The sequence below is a fragment of the Oncorhynchus clarkii genome, chromosome 26 (genome assembly GCF_045791955.1).
Source record: "Oncorhynchus clarkii lewisi isolate Uvic-CL-2024 chromosome 26, UVic_Ocla_1.0, whole genome shotgun sequence".
Classification (NCBI taxonomy): Eukaryota; Metazoa; Chordata; class Actinopteri; order Salmoniformes; family Salmonidae; genus Oncorhynchus; species Oncorhynchus clarkii.
The window spans coordinates 35849002-35867359 of NC_092172.1; the positions used below are offsets into that span (position 1 = coordinate 35849002).

At 44.6% G+C, this 18358-nt stretch overlaps 1 protein-coding gene and 2 non-coding genes across 3 annotated transcripts in view; all 3 read left to right on the plus strand.

Moving 5' to 3' along the window:
- Positions 1 to 6575: 6575 nt before the first annotated feature.
- On the plus strand, positions 6576 to 6649 carry trnat-agu (transfer RNA threonine (anticodon AGU)). Its single transcript has one exon. It is a non-coding gene; the product is annotated as a tRNA-Thr (tRNA).
- A 976-nt stretch (positions 6650 to 7625) lies between these two features.
- Positions 7626 to 7699, plus strand: trnat-agu (transfer RNA threonine (anticodon AGU)). Its single transcript has one exon. It is a non-coding gene; the product is annotated as a tRNA-Thr (tRNA).
- A 3115-nt stretch (positions 7700 to 10814) lies between these two features.
- LOC139384950 (low-density lipoprotein receptor-related protein 3-like) overlaps positions 10815 to 18358 on the plus strand; it is an 88265-nt gene continuing 80721 nt past the window's right edge. The window contains exon 1 of the mRNA XM_071129895.1: positions 10815 to 10887. Within this exon, the coding sequence (XP_070985996.1) occupies positions 10815 to 10887 (73 nt within the window). The remainder of the gene's footprint in view (positions 10888 to 18358) is intronic.

Here is an 18358-nt window from a genome sequence, read left to right on the forward strand (position 1 = left end):
TCCCATCTTCAACCTCCTCTTCTGTTGTCTAGTGTTCTGCCGATTGAAGACAGAAACCAGATCCCATCTTCAACCTCCTCTTCTGTTGTCTAGTGTTCTGCCGATTGAAGACAGAAACCAGATCCCATCTTCAACCTCCTCCTCTGTTGTCTCGGAATTTACTGAATGTACTGTATCCTAAAACTGTATTTGATAATTGATCACTAACCTTCTAGACATCCAAACAGCAATCACTAACCTTCTAGACATCAGAACAGCGATCACTAACCTTCTAGACATCAGAACAGCGATCACTAACCTTCTAGACATCAGAACAGCGATCACTAACCTTCTAGACATCAGAACAGCGATCACTAACCTTCTAGACATCAGAACAGCGATCACTAACCTTCTAGACATCAGAACAGCGATCACTAACCTTCTAGACATCAGAACAGCGATCACTAACCTTCTAGACATCAGAACAGCGATCACTAACCTTCTAGACATCAGAACAGCGATCACTAACCTTCTAGACATCAGAACAGCGATCACTAACCTTCTAGACATCAGAACAGCGATCACTAACCTTCTAGACATCAGAACAGCGATCACTAACCTTCTAGACATCAGAACAGCGATCACTAACCTTCTAGACATCAGAACAGCGATCACTAACCTTCTAGACATCAGAACAGCGATCACTAACCTTCTAGACATCAGAACAGCGATCACTAACCTTCTAGACATCAGAACAGCGATCACTAACCTTCTAGACATCAGAACAGCGATCACTAACCTTCTAGACATCAGAACAGCGATCACTAACCTTCTAGACATCAGAACAGCGATCACTAACCTTCTAGACATCAGAACAGCAATCACTAACCTTCTAGACATCAGAACAGCAATCACTAACCTTGTTTTGGTTGAAGATCTCTACTTCACCAGTTGGCAGCTGGTGATGTACTGATCATTCCATACCAGGCTCTAATCCCCGGGACTCCGAAGAGGAAGAGACGGCACAAACGAATCAATAAACCACCGCTCTCAAGTGGCGCAGCAATCTAAGGTACTACAGACCCTGGTTCAATTCCAGGCTGTATCACAGAGGTCTAAGGCACTGCATCTCAGTGCTAGAGGTATCACTACAGACCCTGGTTCGATTCCAGGCTGTATCACAGCGGTCTATTGCAGTGCATCTCAGTGCTTTAGGCATCACTACAGACCCTGGTTCGATTCCAGGTTGTATCACAACCGGCCGTGATTGGGCGGTGCACAATTGGCCCAGCGTCATCCGGGTTAGGGTTTTGCCGGAGTAGGCCGTCATTGTAAATAACAATTTGTTCTTAACTGACTTGCCTAGTTTAAATAAAGGTTGCATTAAAAAATATACCCTCAGTTCTATTGGTGAACGTACAATCACTGGAGAATAAACTGGATGAGCTCTGCTGGAGATCTTATCAACGGGACCTGAAGAACTGGGATATCCTGTTTCACGGAGTCGTGGCTGAACTATGACATGAATAATATACATCTGGCTGGTTTTTCTGTGTGAAGACCGTACGGCAGCTTTGGGTAAGGTTAAAGGGGAAGGTGTCTTTTATGTTAACAACAGCTGGTGCTCCATCTCTAGTGTTAAGGAAGTCTCTAGGTTTTCCTCTCCAGAGTTAAGAGTATCTCATGCATGATAAGCTGCAGACCATACTGTTTATTAAAAACAAAAAAAAAGTATGATTTAAGAAGTAAACATCGGTCTGAAGCCGAAAAAGAAAGGAAATTCACATGAGCACCAAAATGCCTACTCCACCCATGCTCTACCAAGGTTTTACAACACCACGATGCCTACTCCACCCATGCTCTACCAAGGTTTTACAGCACCACGATGCCTACTCCACCCATGCTCTACCAAGGTTTTACAGCACCACGATGCCTACTCCACCCATGCTCTACCAAGGTTTTACAGCACCACAATGCCTACTCCACCCATGCCCTACCAAGGTTTTACAGCACCACAATGCCTACTCCACCCATGCTCTACCAAGGTTTTACAGCACCACAATGCCTACTCCACCCATGCTCTACCAAGGTTTTACAGCACCACAATGCCTACTCCACCCATGCTCTACCAAGGTTTTACAGCACCAAAATGCCTACTCCACCCATGCTCTACCAAGGTTTTACAGCACCACAATGCCTACTCCACCCATGCTCTACCAAGGTTTTACAGCACCAAAATGCCTACTCCACCCATGCTCTACCAAGGTTTTACAGCACCACGATGCCTACTCCACCCATGCTCTACCAAGGTTTTACAGCACCACGATGCCTACTCCACCCATGCTCTACCAAGGTTTTACAGCACCAAAATGCCTACTCCACCCATGCTCTACCAAGGTTTTACAGCACCAAAATGCCTACTCCACCCATGCTCTACCAAGGTTTTACAGCACCAAAATGCCTACTCCACCCATGCTCTACCAAGGTTTTACAGCACCACGATGCCTACTCCACCCATGCTCTACCAAGGTTTTACAGCACCAAAATGCCTACTCCACCCATGCTCTACCAAGGTTTTACAGCACCAAAATGCCTACTCCACCCATGCTCTACCAAGGTTTTACAGCACCACAATGCCTACTCCACCCATGCTCTACCAAGGTTTTACAGCACCACAATGCCTACTCCACCCATGCCCTACCAAGGTTTTACAGCACCACAATGCCTACTCCACCCATGCTCTACAAAGGTTTTACAGCACCAAAATGCCTACTCCACCCATGCCCTACCAAGGTTTTACAGCACCACAATGCCTACTCCACCCAGGTTTTTCCATCACACAGCTTTGACCTGCTACAGTAACTATGTTGGTAGTCAGCCACCAATTGTGCAAGTTCTCCCACTTAAAAAGATGAGAGGCCTGTAATGTTCATCATAGGTACACTTCAACTATGACAGACAAAATTAGAAAAAAAAATCCAGAAAATCACATTGTAGGATTTTTAATGAATTTATTTGCAAATGGTGGTGGAAAAATAAGTATTTTGTCACCTACAAACAAGCAAGATTTCTGGCTCTCACAGACCTGTAACTTCTTCTTTAAGAGGCTCCTCTGTCCTCCACTCGTTACCTGTATCAATGGCACCTGTTTGAACTTGTTATCAATATAAAAGACACCTGTCCACAACCTCAAACAGTCACACTCCAAACTCCACTATGGCCAAGACCAAAGAGCTGTCAAAGGACACCAGAAACAAAATTGTAGACCTGTACCAGGCTGGGAAGACTGAATCTGCAATAGGTAAGCAGCTTGGTTTAAATAAATCAATTGTGGGAGCAATTATTAGGAAATGGAAGACATACAAGACCACTGATAATCTCCCTCGATATGGGGCTCCACGCAAGAGCTCACCCCGTGGGGTCAAAATGATCACAAGAACGGTGAGCAAAAATCCCACAAGCACACGGGGGGACCTAGTGAATGACCTGCTGTTAATATAGGGGTAGAACCCTGCTGTTAGTATAGGGGCTGGCCCAGCAGATCCACTGGTAGAACCCTACTGTTAATATAGGGGTAGAACCCTGCTGTTAATATAGGGGCTGACCCAGCAGATCCACTGGTAGAACCCTGCTGTTAATATAGGGGTAGAACCCTGCTGTAATATAGGGGCTGGCCCAGCAGATCCAATGGTAGAACCCTGGCTATGAGGTCCACTGGTAGAACCCTGCTGTTAATATAGGGGTAGAACCCTGCTGTTAATATAGGGGCTGGCCCAGCAGATCCACTGGTAGAACTCTGCTGTTAATATAGGGGCTGGCCCAGCAGGTCCACTGGTAGAACCCTGCTGTTAATATAGGGGTAGAACCCTGCTGTTAATGTAGGGGCTGGCCCAGCAGGTCCACTGGTAGAACCCTGCTGTTAATATAGGGGTAGAACCCTGCTGGTAATATAGGGGCTGGCCCAGCAGGTCCACTGGTAGAACCCTGCTGTTAATATACGGGTAGAACCCTGCTGTTAGTATAGGGGCTGGCCCAGCAGATCCACTGGTAGAACCCTACTGTTAATATAGGGGTAGAACCCTGCTGTTAATATAGGGGCTGACCCAGCAGATCCACTGGTAGAACCCTGCTGTTAATATAGGGGTAGAACCCTGCTGTAATATAGGGGCTGGCCCAGCAGATCCAATGGTAGAACCCTGGCTATGAGGTCCACTGGTAGAACCCTGCTGTTAATATAGGGGTAGAACCCTGCTGTTAATATAGGGGCTGGCCCAGCAGATCCACTGGTAGAACTCTGCTGTTAATATAGGGGCTGGCCCAGCAGGTCCACTGGTAGAACCCTGCTGTTAATATAGGGGTAGAACCCTGCTGTTAATGTAGGGGCTGGCCCAGCAGGTCCACTGGTAGAACCCTGCTGTTAATATAGGGGTAGAACCCTGCTGTTAATATAGGGGCTGGCCCAGCAGGTCCACTGGTAGAACCCTGCTGTTAATATAGGGGTAGAACCCTGCTGTTAATATAGGGGCTGACCCAGCAGATCCACTGGTAGAACCCTGCTGTTAATATAGGGGTACAACCCTGCTGTAATATAGGGGCTGGCCCAGCAGATCCACTGGTAGAACCCTGCTGTTAATATAGGGGTAGAACCCTGCTGTTAATATAGGGGCTGGCCCAGCAGGTCCACTGGTAGAACCCTGCTGTTAATATAGGGGTAGAACCCTGCTGTTAATGTAGGGGCTGGCCCAGCAGGTCCACTGGTAGAACCCTGCTGTTAATATAGGGGTAGAACCCTGATGTTAATATAGGGGTAGAACCCTGCTGTTAATATAGGGGCTGGCCCAGCAGGTCCACTGGTAGAACCCTGATGTTAATATAGGGGTAGAACCCTGCTGTTAATATAGGGGCTGGCCCAGCAGGTCCACTGGTAGAACCCTGCTGTTAATATAGGGGTAGAACCCTGCTGTTAATATAGGGACTGACCCAGCAGATCAACTGGTAGAACCCTGCTGTTAATATAGGGGTAGAACCCTGCTGTTAATATAGGGGCTGGCCCAGCAGGTCCACTGGTAGAACCCTGCTGTTAATATAGGGGTAGAACCCTGCTGTTAGTATAGGGGCTGGCCCAGCAGGTCCACTGGTAGAACCCTGCTGTTAATATAGGGGTAGAACCCTGCTGTTAATATAGGGGCTGGCCCAGCAGGTCCACTGGTAGAACCCTGCTGTTAATATAGGGGTAGAACCCTGCTGTTAATATAGGGGCTGGCCCAGCAGATCAACTGGTAGAACCCTGCTGTTAATATAGGGGTAGAACCCTGCTGTTAATATAGGGGTAGAACCCTGCTGTTAATATAGGGGTAGAACCCTGCTGTTAATATAGGGGCTGACCCAGCAGATCAACTGGTAGAACCCTGCTGTTAATATAGGGGCTGACCCAGCAGATCAACTGGTAGAACCCTACTGTTAATATAGGGGTAGAACCCTGATGTTAATATAGGGGTAGAACCCTGATGTTAATATAGGGGTAGAACCCTGCTGTTAATATAGGGGCTGGCCCAGCAGGTCCACTGGTAGAACCCTGCTGTTAATATAGGGGTAGAACCCTGCTGTTAATATAGGGGCTGACCCAGCAGATCAACTGGTAGAACCCTGCTGTTAATATAGGGGCTGACCCAGCAGATCAACTGGTAGAACCCTGCTGTTAATATAGGGGCTGACCCAGCAGATCAACTGGTAGAACCCTGCTGTTAATATAGGGGCTGACCCAGCAGATCCACTGGTAGAACCCTGCTGTTAATATAGGGGCTGGCCCAGCAGGTCCACTGGTAGAACCCTGCTGTTAATATAGGGGCTGGCCCAGCAGGTCCACTGGTAGAACCCTGCTGTTAATATAGGGGCTGGCCCAGCAGGTCCACTGGTAGAACCCTGCTGTTAATATAGGGGTAGAACCCTGCTGTAATATAGGGGCTGGCCCAGCAGATCCACTGGTAGAACCCTGCTGTTAATTTAGGGGTAGAACCCTGCTGTTAATATAGGGGCTGACCCAGCAGATCAACTGGTAGAAACCTCGGCAATAACTTAACCTTGGTAACGTTCGCAGATTGCATTATATTTTAGATTTTTAGTGGTAATTAAATATAATTTATTTAGAATTCATCATAATTAATTTCCTATAAATGGTTTAATAACCAGCTCCGTGTTTTCTGGAGTCAAAGTGAAAGAGGAAGAGCCCGCGCTGCGGCAGCACGACACCCCAGATCAGTGTGTATTTAATTAGATTTCTTCCTCAGCATTGTTGGGAAGGGCCGTAAAGCATTTCACTGTTACTCACCTGTTTGTTTACGAAGCATGACACTAGTACATGTTGATTTGACACACAGGTTGAGTCTGGGGCGACGACGTTATGACCGAACACCATTGTCCGAGCTTGTAAATGTTTGAAATGTAAACTATGGGATCAATAATCGCTTAATTTATGTTCTGTAATGAAGCTCACTTCAGTAATTAACTAAAGACGCAACACCGTATGAAATGTAAATTACGAAGCTTAAGACATACATGATGGAAATATAAAGCCTTTTTTCACCGGGACATTCACCGGCGCCGTGGCTTAGTTGGTTAAAGCGCCTGTCTAGTAAACAGGAGATCCTGAGTTCGAATCTCAGCGGAGCCTTTTGTGAACTCTTTTTAAAAGGCCAGGCACCACTTGCTTAAATTACATTTTTGCATCTACCTATTTTGGAATTTGTTGGTATTTTGGTCAATTGATATTAGTACTTTCTAAAAGTAAACATGAAAATGCCAATTTTCTTTATTTTCCCATACTACCATCATCCACATTTTTAAACCACTTTAAAATGGAAATACACCAATAGCTCACTACATACAATTAATTACACATAATGTAAAAGCCCATTTCATAGAGAATGTTTCAAACTGAACTATCTATAGTAACTTACTCTGAATAGGTGGTGATTGGGCCTAAATAGCCGTTTGGTAGTCTAAATTCAGTGTACTTTTCTTCAACATTCATTTCCCGATAGTCAGACTCCCTTATATCTTCCCACAAGCCAACACAGACTCCCCCTTAGTGTTTCTCATCTTCAGAACCATCTGCATTCACCACATGTTGTGTGGTTATACTTAGATATATTCTCCAGACTTGCCCAGAGGGAATTGTTGATAGGTTGTTATTTTTTTTTATTCTAAATAACATTTTCGTTGGTAAAATGCGCCAAAAATGCATTTTAACGTTACATGACTAGTATTTTACAGACATAAATATATATATTAAAAACATATATATTTATCCTCTATCTGCTCTGGACAAGTCCGGTCCTGGAGTGTCTTAAAATGAAACTAACATCTTTAGTTTGACTTCATCCAGTTTCCAGAAACATTTATTTGCGCGATATGCAAATATAGCATATTTAACGTTGTATCGCCTCATTTGCATATTTTAATAAAATATTTCAGAAAAGTTGTAATACGAAAAAGTATTACGTTTGTGTCAATATTCAACTGGTAAAACCTGACTGTGATATGATGAAGCGAAAAAAACGACCTTTGGAGAACACGGCCCCAATCTCCCGTTTCACATTTTACCAACAGTAAAGACATTTACCCTTTTATTTCCTTCACGACTCGGCGGCGCTGTGGCTTAGTTGGTTAAAGCGCCTGTCTAGTAAACAGGAGATCCTGAGTTCGAATCTCAGCAGTGCCTTTTTGTTTCTGTTAATTAAGGACCTTTTCTCGAGGAGCTCCAAGCTTTGACAACGGTGACGACGAGGATACGTCCCTGCCTTCCGGGAATCCAACCATACTGATATGTTGTAGAAAATTACATGGGGCCAGCATTTTAGTAACTAATTCAAACAAATTTAAGTTAAACAGGGCGAATACCAAAAGAGTATTACATTCAAATTATTGTGTAGTAGACCTCACAGTGAAATGATGAATACAACAGGTGTAGTAGACCTCACAGTGAAAGGCTGAATACAACAGGTGTAGTAGACCTCACAGTGAAATGCTGAATACAACAGGTGTTGTAGACCTCACAGTGAAATGCTGAATACAACGGGTGTAGTAGACCTTACAGTGAAATGCTGAATACAACAGGTGTAGTAGACCTTACAGTGAAATGCTGAATACAACAGGTGTAGTAGACCTCACAGTGAAATGCTGAATACAACAGGTGTAGTAGACCTCACAGTGAAATGCTGAATACAACAGGTGTTGTAGACCTTACAGTGAAATGCTGAATACAACGGGTGTAGTAGACCTTACAGTGAAATGCTGAATACAACAGGTGTAGTAGACCTCACAGTGAAATGCTGAATACAACAGGTGTAGTAGACCTCACAGTGAAATGCTGAATACAACAGGTGTAGTAGACCTCACAGTGAAATGCTGAATACAACAGGTGTAGTAGACCTTACAGTGAAATGCTGAATACAACAGGTGTAGTAGACCTCACAGTGACATGATGAATACAACAGGTGTAGTAGACCTCACAGTGAAATGCTAACTTACAAGCCCTTAACCAACAATGTAGTTGTCACGCCCTGGTCAAAGTATTTTGTGTTTATCTTCATTTTATTTGGTCAGGCCAGGGTGTGGCATGGGTTTTTGTGGTGTGTTGGTATTGGGATTGTAGCTTAGTGGGGTGTTCTAGTTAAGTCTATGGCTGTCTGAAGTGGTTCTCAATCAGAGGCAGGTGTTTATCGTTGTCTCTGATTGGGAACCATATTTAGGCAGCCATATTCTTTGAGTGTTTCGTGGGTGATTGTCCTTAGTGTCCTTGTTCTGTGTGTTTGTGCACCAGTATTAGGCTGTTTCGGTGTTCGTTCCCCCCCTGAGCACGCCCCTCTGAGCACGCCCCCCTGAGCACGCCCCCCTGAGCACGCCCCTCTGAGCACGCCCCCCTGAGCACGCCCCCCTGAGCACGCCCCCCTGAGCACGCCCCCCTGAGCACGCCCCTCTGAGCACGCCCCCCTGAGAGGCCCCCGTGTTGAGGATCAGCGTGCAGATGTGTAGTTACCTACCCTTACCACCTGGGGGACGGCCCGTCAGGAAGTCCAGGATCCAGTTGCAGAGGGAGGTGTTTAGTCCCAGGGTCATTAGGCCAACGATTACACTGAATACTTCTACGGAGAGCGTTATAGCTGCAGGACTCAGAGTGTTTACAAAGCAAACAGTCAGAGTAAGTCTCTTTACAAAGCAAACAGCCACAGTAAGTCTCTTTACAAAGCAAACAGCCACAGTGATCGTCGGTGTCCACATCACTAACAAACTATGGGTCCTCAGATCCTCAAAGGGTTCTACAGCTGCACCATCAAGAGCATCCTGACCGGGTGCATCACCGCCTGGTATGGCAAATGCTCGGCATCCGACCGTAAGGCGCTACAGAGGGTAGTGGGAACGGCCCAGTACATCACCGGGGACAAGCTTCCTGCCATCCAGGACCTCTATACCAGGATGTGTCAGAGGAAAACCCAAAACATTGTCAAAGACTCCAGCCACCCCAGTCATAGATTGTTTTCTCAAACCATAAGACTGCTGAACGGGACTGCTTGAATCAAGTGTCTATCTGGACTATTTGCATTTATTTCCCCCCACTGCTGCCATTCACTGTTTATTATCTATGTGTAACAGTATAACAGTATAACTTTAGACCGTTCCCTCGCTCCGACCTGGGCGCGAACCTGGGACGCTCTGCACACGTCAACAGTCCCGCTCGAAGCATCGTTACCGATTCGAAACGCAATTTAGCGCGCACCACCGCTAACTAGCTAACCGTTTCACATCCGTTACATACGCTTAGTCTCTACCCCTTACCTACATGTACATATTACCTCAATTACCTCGACTAACCTGCACCACCTCGGTACCTGTACCCCCTGTGTATATTCTCCTGGTTGTACTTTTATTGTGTTTATTTAGTAAATATTTTCTTAACTGTCATTTAAAAAAAAAAAACTACCTCATTGTTAGTTAAGGACTTGTCAGTAAGCATTACACTGTGAGGTCTACACCTGTTTTATTAGGCGCATGTGACAAATACAAATGTATTTTATTGTTTTATTTTAATAGAATCACTGGTGCGAATATGCAATAGCACCACCCGGCCTTTCGGGGTCAGGATTGGACGACAACATTATAACGACGTATTCAATGAAGACCTCCCTGCACGGGATGGGGGAAAAAAACATTATTCAATTCAAAGAAGGATCTGCTCGGCATACCAAACTGCAGCGACCGCAAAAACTAGGATTTGGGTTTAACTTAAATAGGACAGACAACGCGTAACTGCACGGTAAATGATCACTGCACCATTGTCCACTTTCATGCACAGGATAGTGCCTAAAGGGAGATGAAAATACTCGGCTGTGGACGGAGAATAAATAACAGCTATAAACACCGAACAGTCCAAACCGAAATAAAGGACGGGACTGTGTCGTAAGTGCACTGCCGACGTGCCTTTCTCTTTCTGTCTCACAAACGCAGAGACTTTTCCCTTCCTTTAGGATATAAATCAACGCGGAAACCAAACGAGCCATTGAAGCAGAGACCGACGATGTACGATCACATCTCCTCTTTTCCCTGTATCACATTGTCCTAGTGGGCTGCCTCTGAGTAGCGTATGAAGAGCTTCTTCTTTTTGCGCTACAAACACAATTTACCCACGTCCTAGTTTATATATATTTTTTTTTATACAGAGAGGGGACTTGAGTTCATGACATCTGCAAAGGTCACGGAAAATATTCGGAGGCTATTGCTACAGATGTTACGGAAATTACCCCCAAGATGACAGAAGAACGAGCTGGGCTGCTGGAATGATGGATCGGATTGGAGCGCCGGGGCTTCTCCTGGTCATATGGATATTAATACGGTTGGCTTCGGTCTGTGTCGGTCAGTACTCTTATTTAGACATAATGCTTTTTTTGTTGTTGTTCAATTTGAATGTTTTCTGATACTCTACTAGTTTCCCGTTGGATAATATTCTGTATTGATCTAAAACTTTGTCATATTTTACAAAACCACGTCATTTTAAATCACGTGTTGTGCTCCTGCATTTGGTCACAGACTCCGTTCTTCATTTCCTTCATCTATTAACACAGACTATTAATGCTCATCTGAGTTAGGTGATGGTTCGGCTACTTCTATAGGCAGAACCAGAACCAGAACCAGACAGTGTGGGTGTTAATAGTATTGGAATGTTGTGTGCTTCCCTAGAGATGGATCATCGTTGCCATGGTGTCTGTCGTTGTGGGTCATCTGCAACATGTACCATGACGGGCTTTCATTGATTTCTACTGAGAAATGATAGTCGTAGTTTGTAAACATGGGTTCTCCTGTCAGTTGATGGTGTTATGTGCAAACACTCACGCACGCACACACACACACACGCACACACACACCAAAACTCAGCATCGATACAGCGGACCCTCTGGCTATCTGCATTACATCATCGTGCCCAGCGTCAATCCCTTAATGTATTGCTCTAGTGCAGATGAAAACAGGGCCAGCCCACAGACACAGAGCAGAGGATAGTCTGGCTACAAGCCAGCTCACAGACACAGAGCAGAGGGTCGTCTGGCTACAAGCCAGCTCACAGACACAGAGCAGAGGGTCGTCTGGCTACAAGCCAGCTCACAGACACAGAGCAGAGGGTCGTCTGGCTACAAGCCAGCTCACAGACACAGAGCAGAGAGTCGTCTGGCTACGAGCCAGCCCACAGACACAGCAGAGGGTCGTCTGGCTACAAGCCAGCTCACAGACACAGAGCAGAGGGTCGTCTGGCTACGAGCCAGCCCACAGACACAGCAGAGGATCGTCTGGCTACAAGCCAGCTCACAGACACAGAGCAGAGGATCGTCTGGCTACGAGCCAGCCCACAGACACAGCAGAGGATCGTCTGGCTACAAGCCAGCCCACAGACACAGAGCAGAGGATCGTCTGGCTACGAGTCAGCCCACAGAGCAGAGGATAGTCTGGCTACGAGCCAGCCCACAGAGCAGAGGGTCGTCAGGCTACGAGCCAGCCCACAGACACAGAGCAGAGGGTCGTCTGGCTACGAGCCAGCCCACAGACACAGAGCAGAGGGTCGTCAGGCTACGAGCCAGCCCACAGACACAGAGCAGAGGGTCGTCAGGCTACGAGCCAGCCCACAGACACAGAGCAGAGAACAGTCTGGCTACAAGCCAGCCCACAGAGTTGGCATTTTTCCGATAGAGCCTCAGTAATGTTAGTGTAAGTCAAATGATTATCAGGAAAAACAACACAGATATTTGAATACGTCTACAGGTCACTGTATTGAAACTTAATGCCAGAGGAAACACAAGCAGAACCCAAAGACAATATCGCATTGAAAGATGAATCCTCTGTATATGTTTATTATAGTGTAATGATTAGCCACTCAGCTACTATGGTCGATCTCTGTCTGAGCAGACATCCTCCTTCCTCTGCTACCTCAGGAGGCTTCTGCCACGCCCCCATCCCCTCCCCTCCTCACCTTCCTCCCCCTCCTCCCTCCCCCTCCTCCTCCCCCTCCTCCCTCCACCTCCTCCTCCCTCCTCCTTCTCCCCCTCCTCCATCCTCCCCCTCCTCCTCCCCCTCCTCCCTCCTCCTCCTCCTTCTCCTCCCTCCTCCTCCCCCCCCCTCCTCTTTCTCCCCCCCCCCTCCTCCCTCACCCCCCCCCCCCATCCTCCTCCCTCCCCCTCCTCCTCCGCCTCCTCCCTCCCCCTCCTTCTCCTCTCCAGTCCCATGGGGCCCCTGGTTCCAGAGGTGGAGGTGTGAACTGAAGGGATCATTATGGAGCTACAGAGTGGTGTGTGTGTGTGTCTGTGTGTGTGTGTCTGTGTGTCTGTGTGTGTGTGTGTGTGTGGAGAGAGAGTGGGCGTAGACCTGTAGTTTGTTCCCTCTCTTTACCTGTCACACTAAAGAGGCCTCCTAACCCCCCCCCCCCCACACATTTCCCTCCTCCTCCTTTCCCTCCTCCTCCTTCCTACAGGAGCAGATATAGAGAGGCTTGTTCCTACCTTATTAGGAGGCAACCTCTTACCTCCACAAAGGGCTGTTTTCTTTATCTGCAAATTATAGACCGTAACTGAAGCAGAGACAGGATGCTGACAGCCGTTGTGTTCAAAGTTAGAACCTGGCGTTTTCATTGGAAGTCCTCTAGCATCTCTGCTTTACAGGTGAGCTGATCATCAGAGTAAAAATCACCTTATAAATGATGAATAAATATCACTGTCCTCTGCAACATGATCCTGTGGTCTCTGTTGTCATATATTATTAACTATCACTGTCCTCTCTGTTGTCATATATTATTAACTATCACTGTCCTCTCTGTTGTCATATATTAACTATCACTGTCCTCTCTGTGGTCATATATTAACTATCACTGTCCTCTCTGTTGTCATATATTAACTATCACTGTCCTCTCTGTGGTCATATATTAACTATCACTGTCCTCTCTGTGGTCATATATTAACTATCACTGTCCTCTCTGTGGTCATATATTAACTATCACTGTCCTCTCTGTTGTCATATATTATTAACTATCACTGTCCTCTCTGTGGTCATATATTAACTATCACTGTCCTCTCTGTGGTCATATATTAACTATCACTGTCCTCTCTGTGGTCATATATTAACTATCACTGTCCTCTCTGTGGTCATATATTAACTATCACTGTCCTCTCTGTTGTCATATATTATTAACTATCACTGTCCTCTCTGTTGTCATATATTATTAACTATCACTGTCCTCTCTGTGGTCATATATTAACTATCACTGTCCTCTCTGTTGTCATATATTATTAACTATCACTGTCCTCTCTGTTGTCATATATTAACTATCACTGTCCTCTCTGTTGTCATATATTAACTATCACTGTCCTCTCTGTGGTCATATATTAACTATCACTGTCCTCTCTGTGGTCATATATTAACTATCACTGTCCTCTCTGTTGTCATATATTATTAACTATCACTGTCCTCTCTGTTGTTATATATTATTAACTATCACTGTCCTCTATGTGGTCATATATTAACTATCACTGTCCTCTCTGTTGTCATATATTAACTATCACTGTCCTCTCTGTGGTCATATATTAACTATCACTGTCCTCTCTGTGGTCATATATTAACTATCACTGTCCTCTCTGTGGTCATATAATTAACTATCACTGTCCTCTCTGTCCTACTGTAGTGTTTACTACATCATCATGTGTCTCTGTAGTGTTTACTACATCACCATGTGTCTCTGGTCCTGTAGTGTTTACTACATCACCATGTGTCTCTGTAGTGTTTACTACATCACCATGTGTCTCTGTAGTGTTTACTACATCACCATATGTCCTGTAGTGTTTACTACATCACCATGTGTCTCTGGTCCTGTAGTGTTTACTACATCACCATGTGTCTCTGTAGTGTTTACTACATCACCATGTGTCTCTGTAGTGTTTACTACATCACCATGTGTCTCTGTAGTGTTTACTACATCATCATGTGTCTCTGTAGTGTTTACTACATCACCATGTGTCTCTGTAGTGTTTACTACATCACCATGTGTCCTGTAGTGTTTACTACATCACCATGTGTATCTGTAGTGTTTACTACATCACCATGTGTCTCTGGTCCTGTAGTGTTTACTACATCACCATGTGTCCCTGTAGTGTTTACTACATCACCATGTGTCTCTGTAGTGTTTACTACATCACCATGTGTTTCTGTAGTGTTTACTACATCACCATGTGTCTCTGTAGTGTTTACTACATCACCATGTGTCTCTGTAGTGTTTACTACATCACCATGTGTCTCTGTAGTGTTTACTACATCACCATGTGTCTCTGTAGTGTTTACTACATCACCATGTGTCTCTGTAGTGTTTACTACATCACCATGTGTCTCTGTAGTGTTTACTACATCACCATGTGTCTCTGTAGTGTTTACTACATCATCATGTGTCTCTGTAGTGTTTACTACATCACCATGTGTCTCTGTAGTGTTTACTACATCACCATGTGTCCTGTAGTGTTTACTACATCACCATGTGTATCTGTTTACTACATCACCATGTGTCTCTGGTCCTGTACTACATCACCATGTGTCTCTGGTCCTGTAGTGTTTACTACATCACCATGTGTCTCTGTAGTGTTTACTACATCACCATGTGTCTCTGTAGTGTTTACTACATCACCATGTGTCTCTGTAGTGTTTACTACATCACCATGTGTCTCTGTAGTGTTTACTACATCACCATGTGTCTCTGTAGTGTTTACTACATCACCATGTGTCTCTGTAGTGTTTACTACATCACCATGTGCCTCTGTAGTGTTTACTACATCACCATGTGCCTCTGTAGTGTTTACTACATCACCATGTGCCTCTGTAGTGTTTACTACATCATCATGTGTCTCTGTAGTGTTTACTACATCACCATGTGTCTCTGTAGTGTTTACTACATCACCATGTGCCTCTGTAGTGTTTACTACATCATCATGTGTCTGTAGTGTTTACTACATCACCATGTGTCTCTGTAGTGTTTACTACATCACCATGTGTCCTGTAGTGTTTACTACATCACCATGTGTCTCTGTAGTGTTTACTACATCACCATGTGTCTCTGGTCCTGTAGTGTTTACTACATCACCATGTGTCTCTGTAGTGTTTACTACATCACCATGTGTCTCTGTAGTGTTTACTACATCACCATGTGTCTCTGGTCCTGTAGTGTTTACTACATCACCATGTGTCTCTAGTCCTGTAGTGTTTACTACATCACCATGTGTCTCTGTAGTGTTTACTACATCACCATGTGTCTCTGTAGTGTTTACTACATCACCATGTGTCTCTGGTCCTGTAGTGTTTACTACATCACCATGTGTCTCTAGTCCTGTAGTGTTTACTACATCACCATGTGTCTCTGTAGTGTTTACTACATCACCATGTGTCCTGTAGTGTTTACTACATCATCATGTGTCTCTGGTCTTGTAGTGTTTACTACATCACCATGTGTCTCTGTAGTGTTTACTACATCACCATGTGTCTCTGTAGTGTTTACTACATCACCATGTGTCTCTGGTCCTGTAGTGTTTACTACATCACCATGTGTCTCTGTAGTGTTTACTACATCACCATGTGTCTCTAGTCCTGTAGTGTTTACTACATCACCATGTGTCTCTGTAGTGTTTACTACATCACCATGTGTCTCTGTAGTGTTTACTACATCATCATGTGTCTCTGTAGTGTTTACTACATCACCATGTGTCTCTGTAGTGTTTACTACATCACCATGTGTCCTGTAGTGTTTACTACATCACCATGTGTATCTGTAGTGTTTACTACATCACCATGTGTCTCTGGTCCTGTAGTGTTTACTACATCACCATGTGTCCCTGTAGTGTTTACTACATCACCATGTGTCTCTGTAGTGTTTACTACATCACCATGTGTTTCTGTAGTGTTTACTACATCACCATGTGTCTCTGTAGTGTTTACTACATCACCATGTGTCTCTGTAGTGTTTACTACATCACCATGTGTCTCTGTAGTGTTTACTACATCACCATGTGTCTCTGTAGTGTTTACTACATCACCATGTGTCTCTGTAGTGTTTACTACATCACCATGTGTCTCTGTAGTGTTTACTACATCACCATGTGTCTCTGTAGTGTTTACTACATCACCATGTGTCTCTGTAGTGTTTACTACATCATCATGTGTCTCTGTAGTGTTTACTACATCACCATGTGTCTCTGTAGTGTTTACTACATCACCATGTGTCCTGTAGTGTTTACTACATCACCATGTGTATCTGTAGTGTTTACTACATCACCATGTGTCTCTGGTCCTGTAGTGTTTACTACATCACCATGTGTCTCTGTAGTGTTTACTACATCACCATGTGTCTCTGTAGTGTTTACTACATCACCATGTGTCTCTGTAGTGTTTACTACATCACCATGTGTCTCTGTAGTGTTTACTACATCACCATGTGTCTCTGTAGTGTTTACTACATCACCATGTGTCTCTGTAGTGTTTACTACATCACCATGTGCCTCTGTAGTGTTTACTACATCACCATGTGCCTCTGTAGTGTTTACTACATCACCATGTGCCTCTGTAGTGTTTACTACATCATCATGTGTCTCTGTAGTGTTTACTACATCACCATGTGTCTCTGTAGTGTTTACTACATCACCATGTGCCTCTGTAGTGTTTACTACATCATCATGTGTCTGTAGTGTTTACTACATCACCATGTGTCTCTGTAGTGTTTACTACATCACCATGTGTCCTGTAGTGTTTACTACATCACCATGTGTCTCTGTAGTGTTTACTACATCACCATGTGTCTCTGGTCCTGTAGTGTTTACTACATCACCATGTGTCTCTGTAGTGTTTACTACATCACCATGTGTCTCTGTAGTGTTTACTACATCACCATGTGTCTCTGGTCCTGTAGTGTTTACTACATCACCATGTGTCTCTAGTCCTGTAGTGTTTACTACATCACCATGTGTCTCTGTAGTGTTTACTACATCACCATGTGTCCTGTAGTGTTTACTACATCATCATGTGTCTCTGGTCTTGTAGTGTTTACTACATCACCATGTGTCTCTGTAGTGTTTACTACATCACCATGTGTCTCTGTAGTGTTTACTACATCACCATGTGTCTCTGGTCCTGTAGTGTTTACTACATCACCATGTGTCTCTGTAGTGTTTACTACATCACCATGTGTCTCTAGTCCTGTAGTGTTTACTACATCACCATGTGTCTCTGTAGTGTTTACTACATCACCATGTGTCTCTAGTCCTGTAGTCTTTACTACATCACCATGTGTCTCTGTAGTGTTTACTACATCACCATGTGTCTCTGTAGTGTTTACTACATCACCATGTGTCTCTGTAGTGTTTACTACATCTCCATGTGTCTCTAGTCCTGTAGTGTTTACTACATCACCATGTGTCTCTGTAGTGTTTACTACATCTCCATGTGTCTCTGTAGTGTTTACTACATCACCATGTGTCCTGTAGTGTTTACTACATCACCATGTGTCTCTAGTCCTGTAGTGTTTACTACATCACCATGTGTCTCTGTAGTGTTTACTACATCACCATGTGTCTCTAGTCCTGTAGTGTTTACTACATCACCATGTGTCTCTAGTCCTGTAGTGTTTACTACATCACCATGTGTCTCTGTAGTGTTTACTACATCACCATGTGTCTCTGTAGTGTTTACTACATCACCATGTGTCTCTGTAGTGTTTACTACATCACCATGTGTCTCTGTAGTGTTTACTACATCACCATGTGTCTCTGTAGTGTTTACTACATCACCATGTGTCTCTAGTCCTGTAGTGTTTACTACA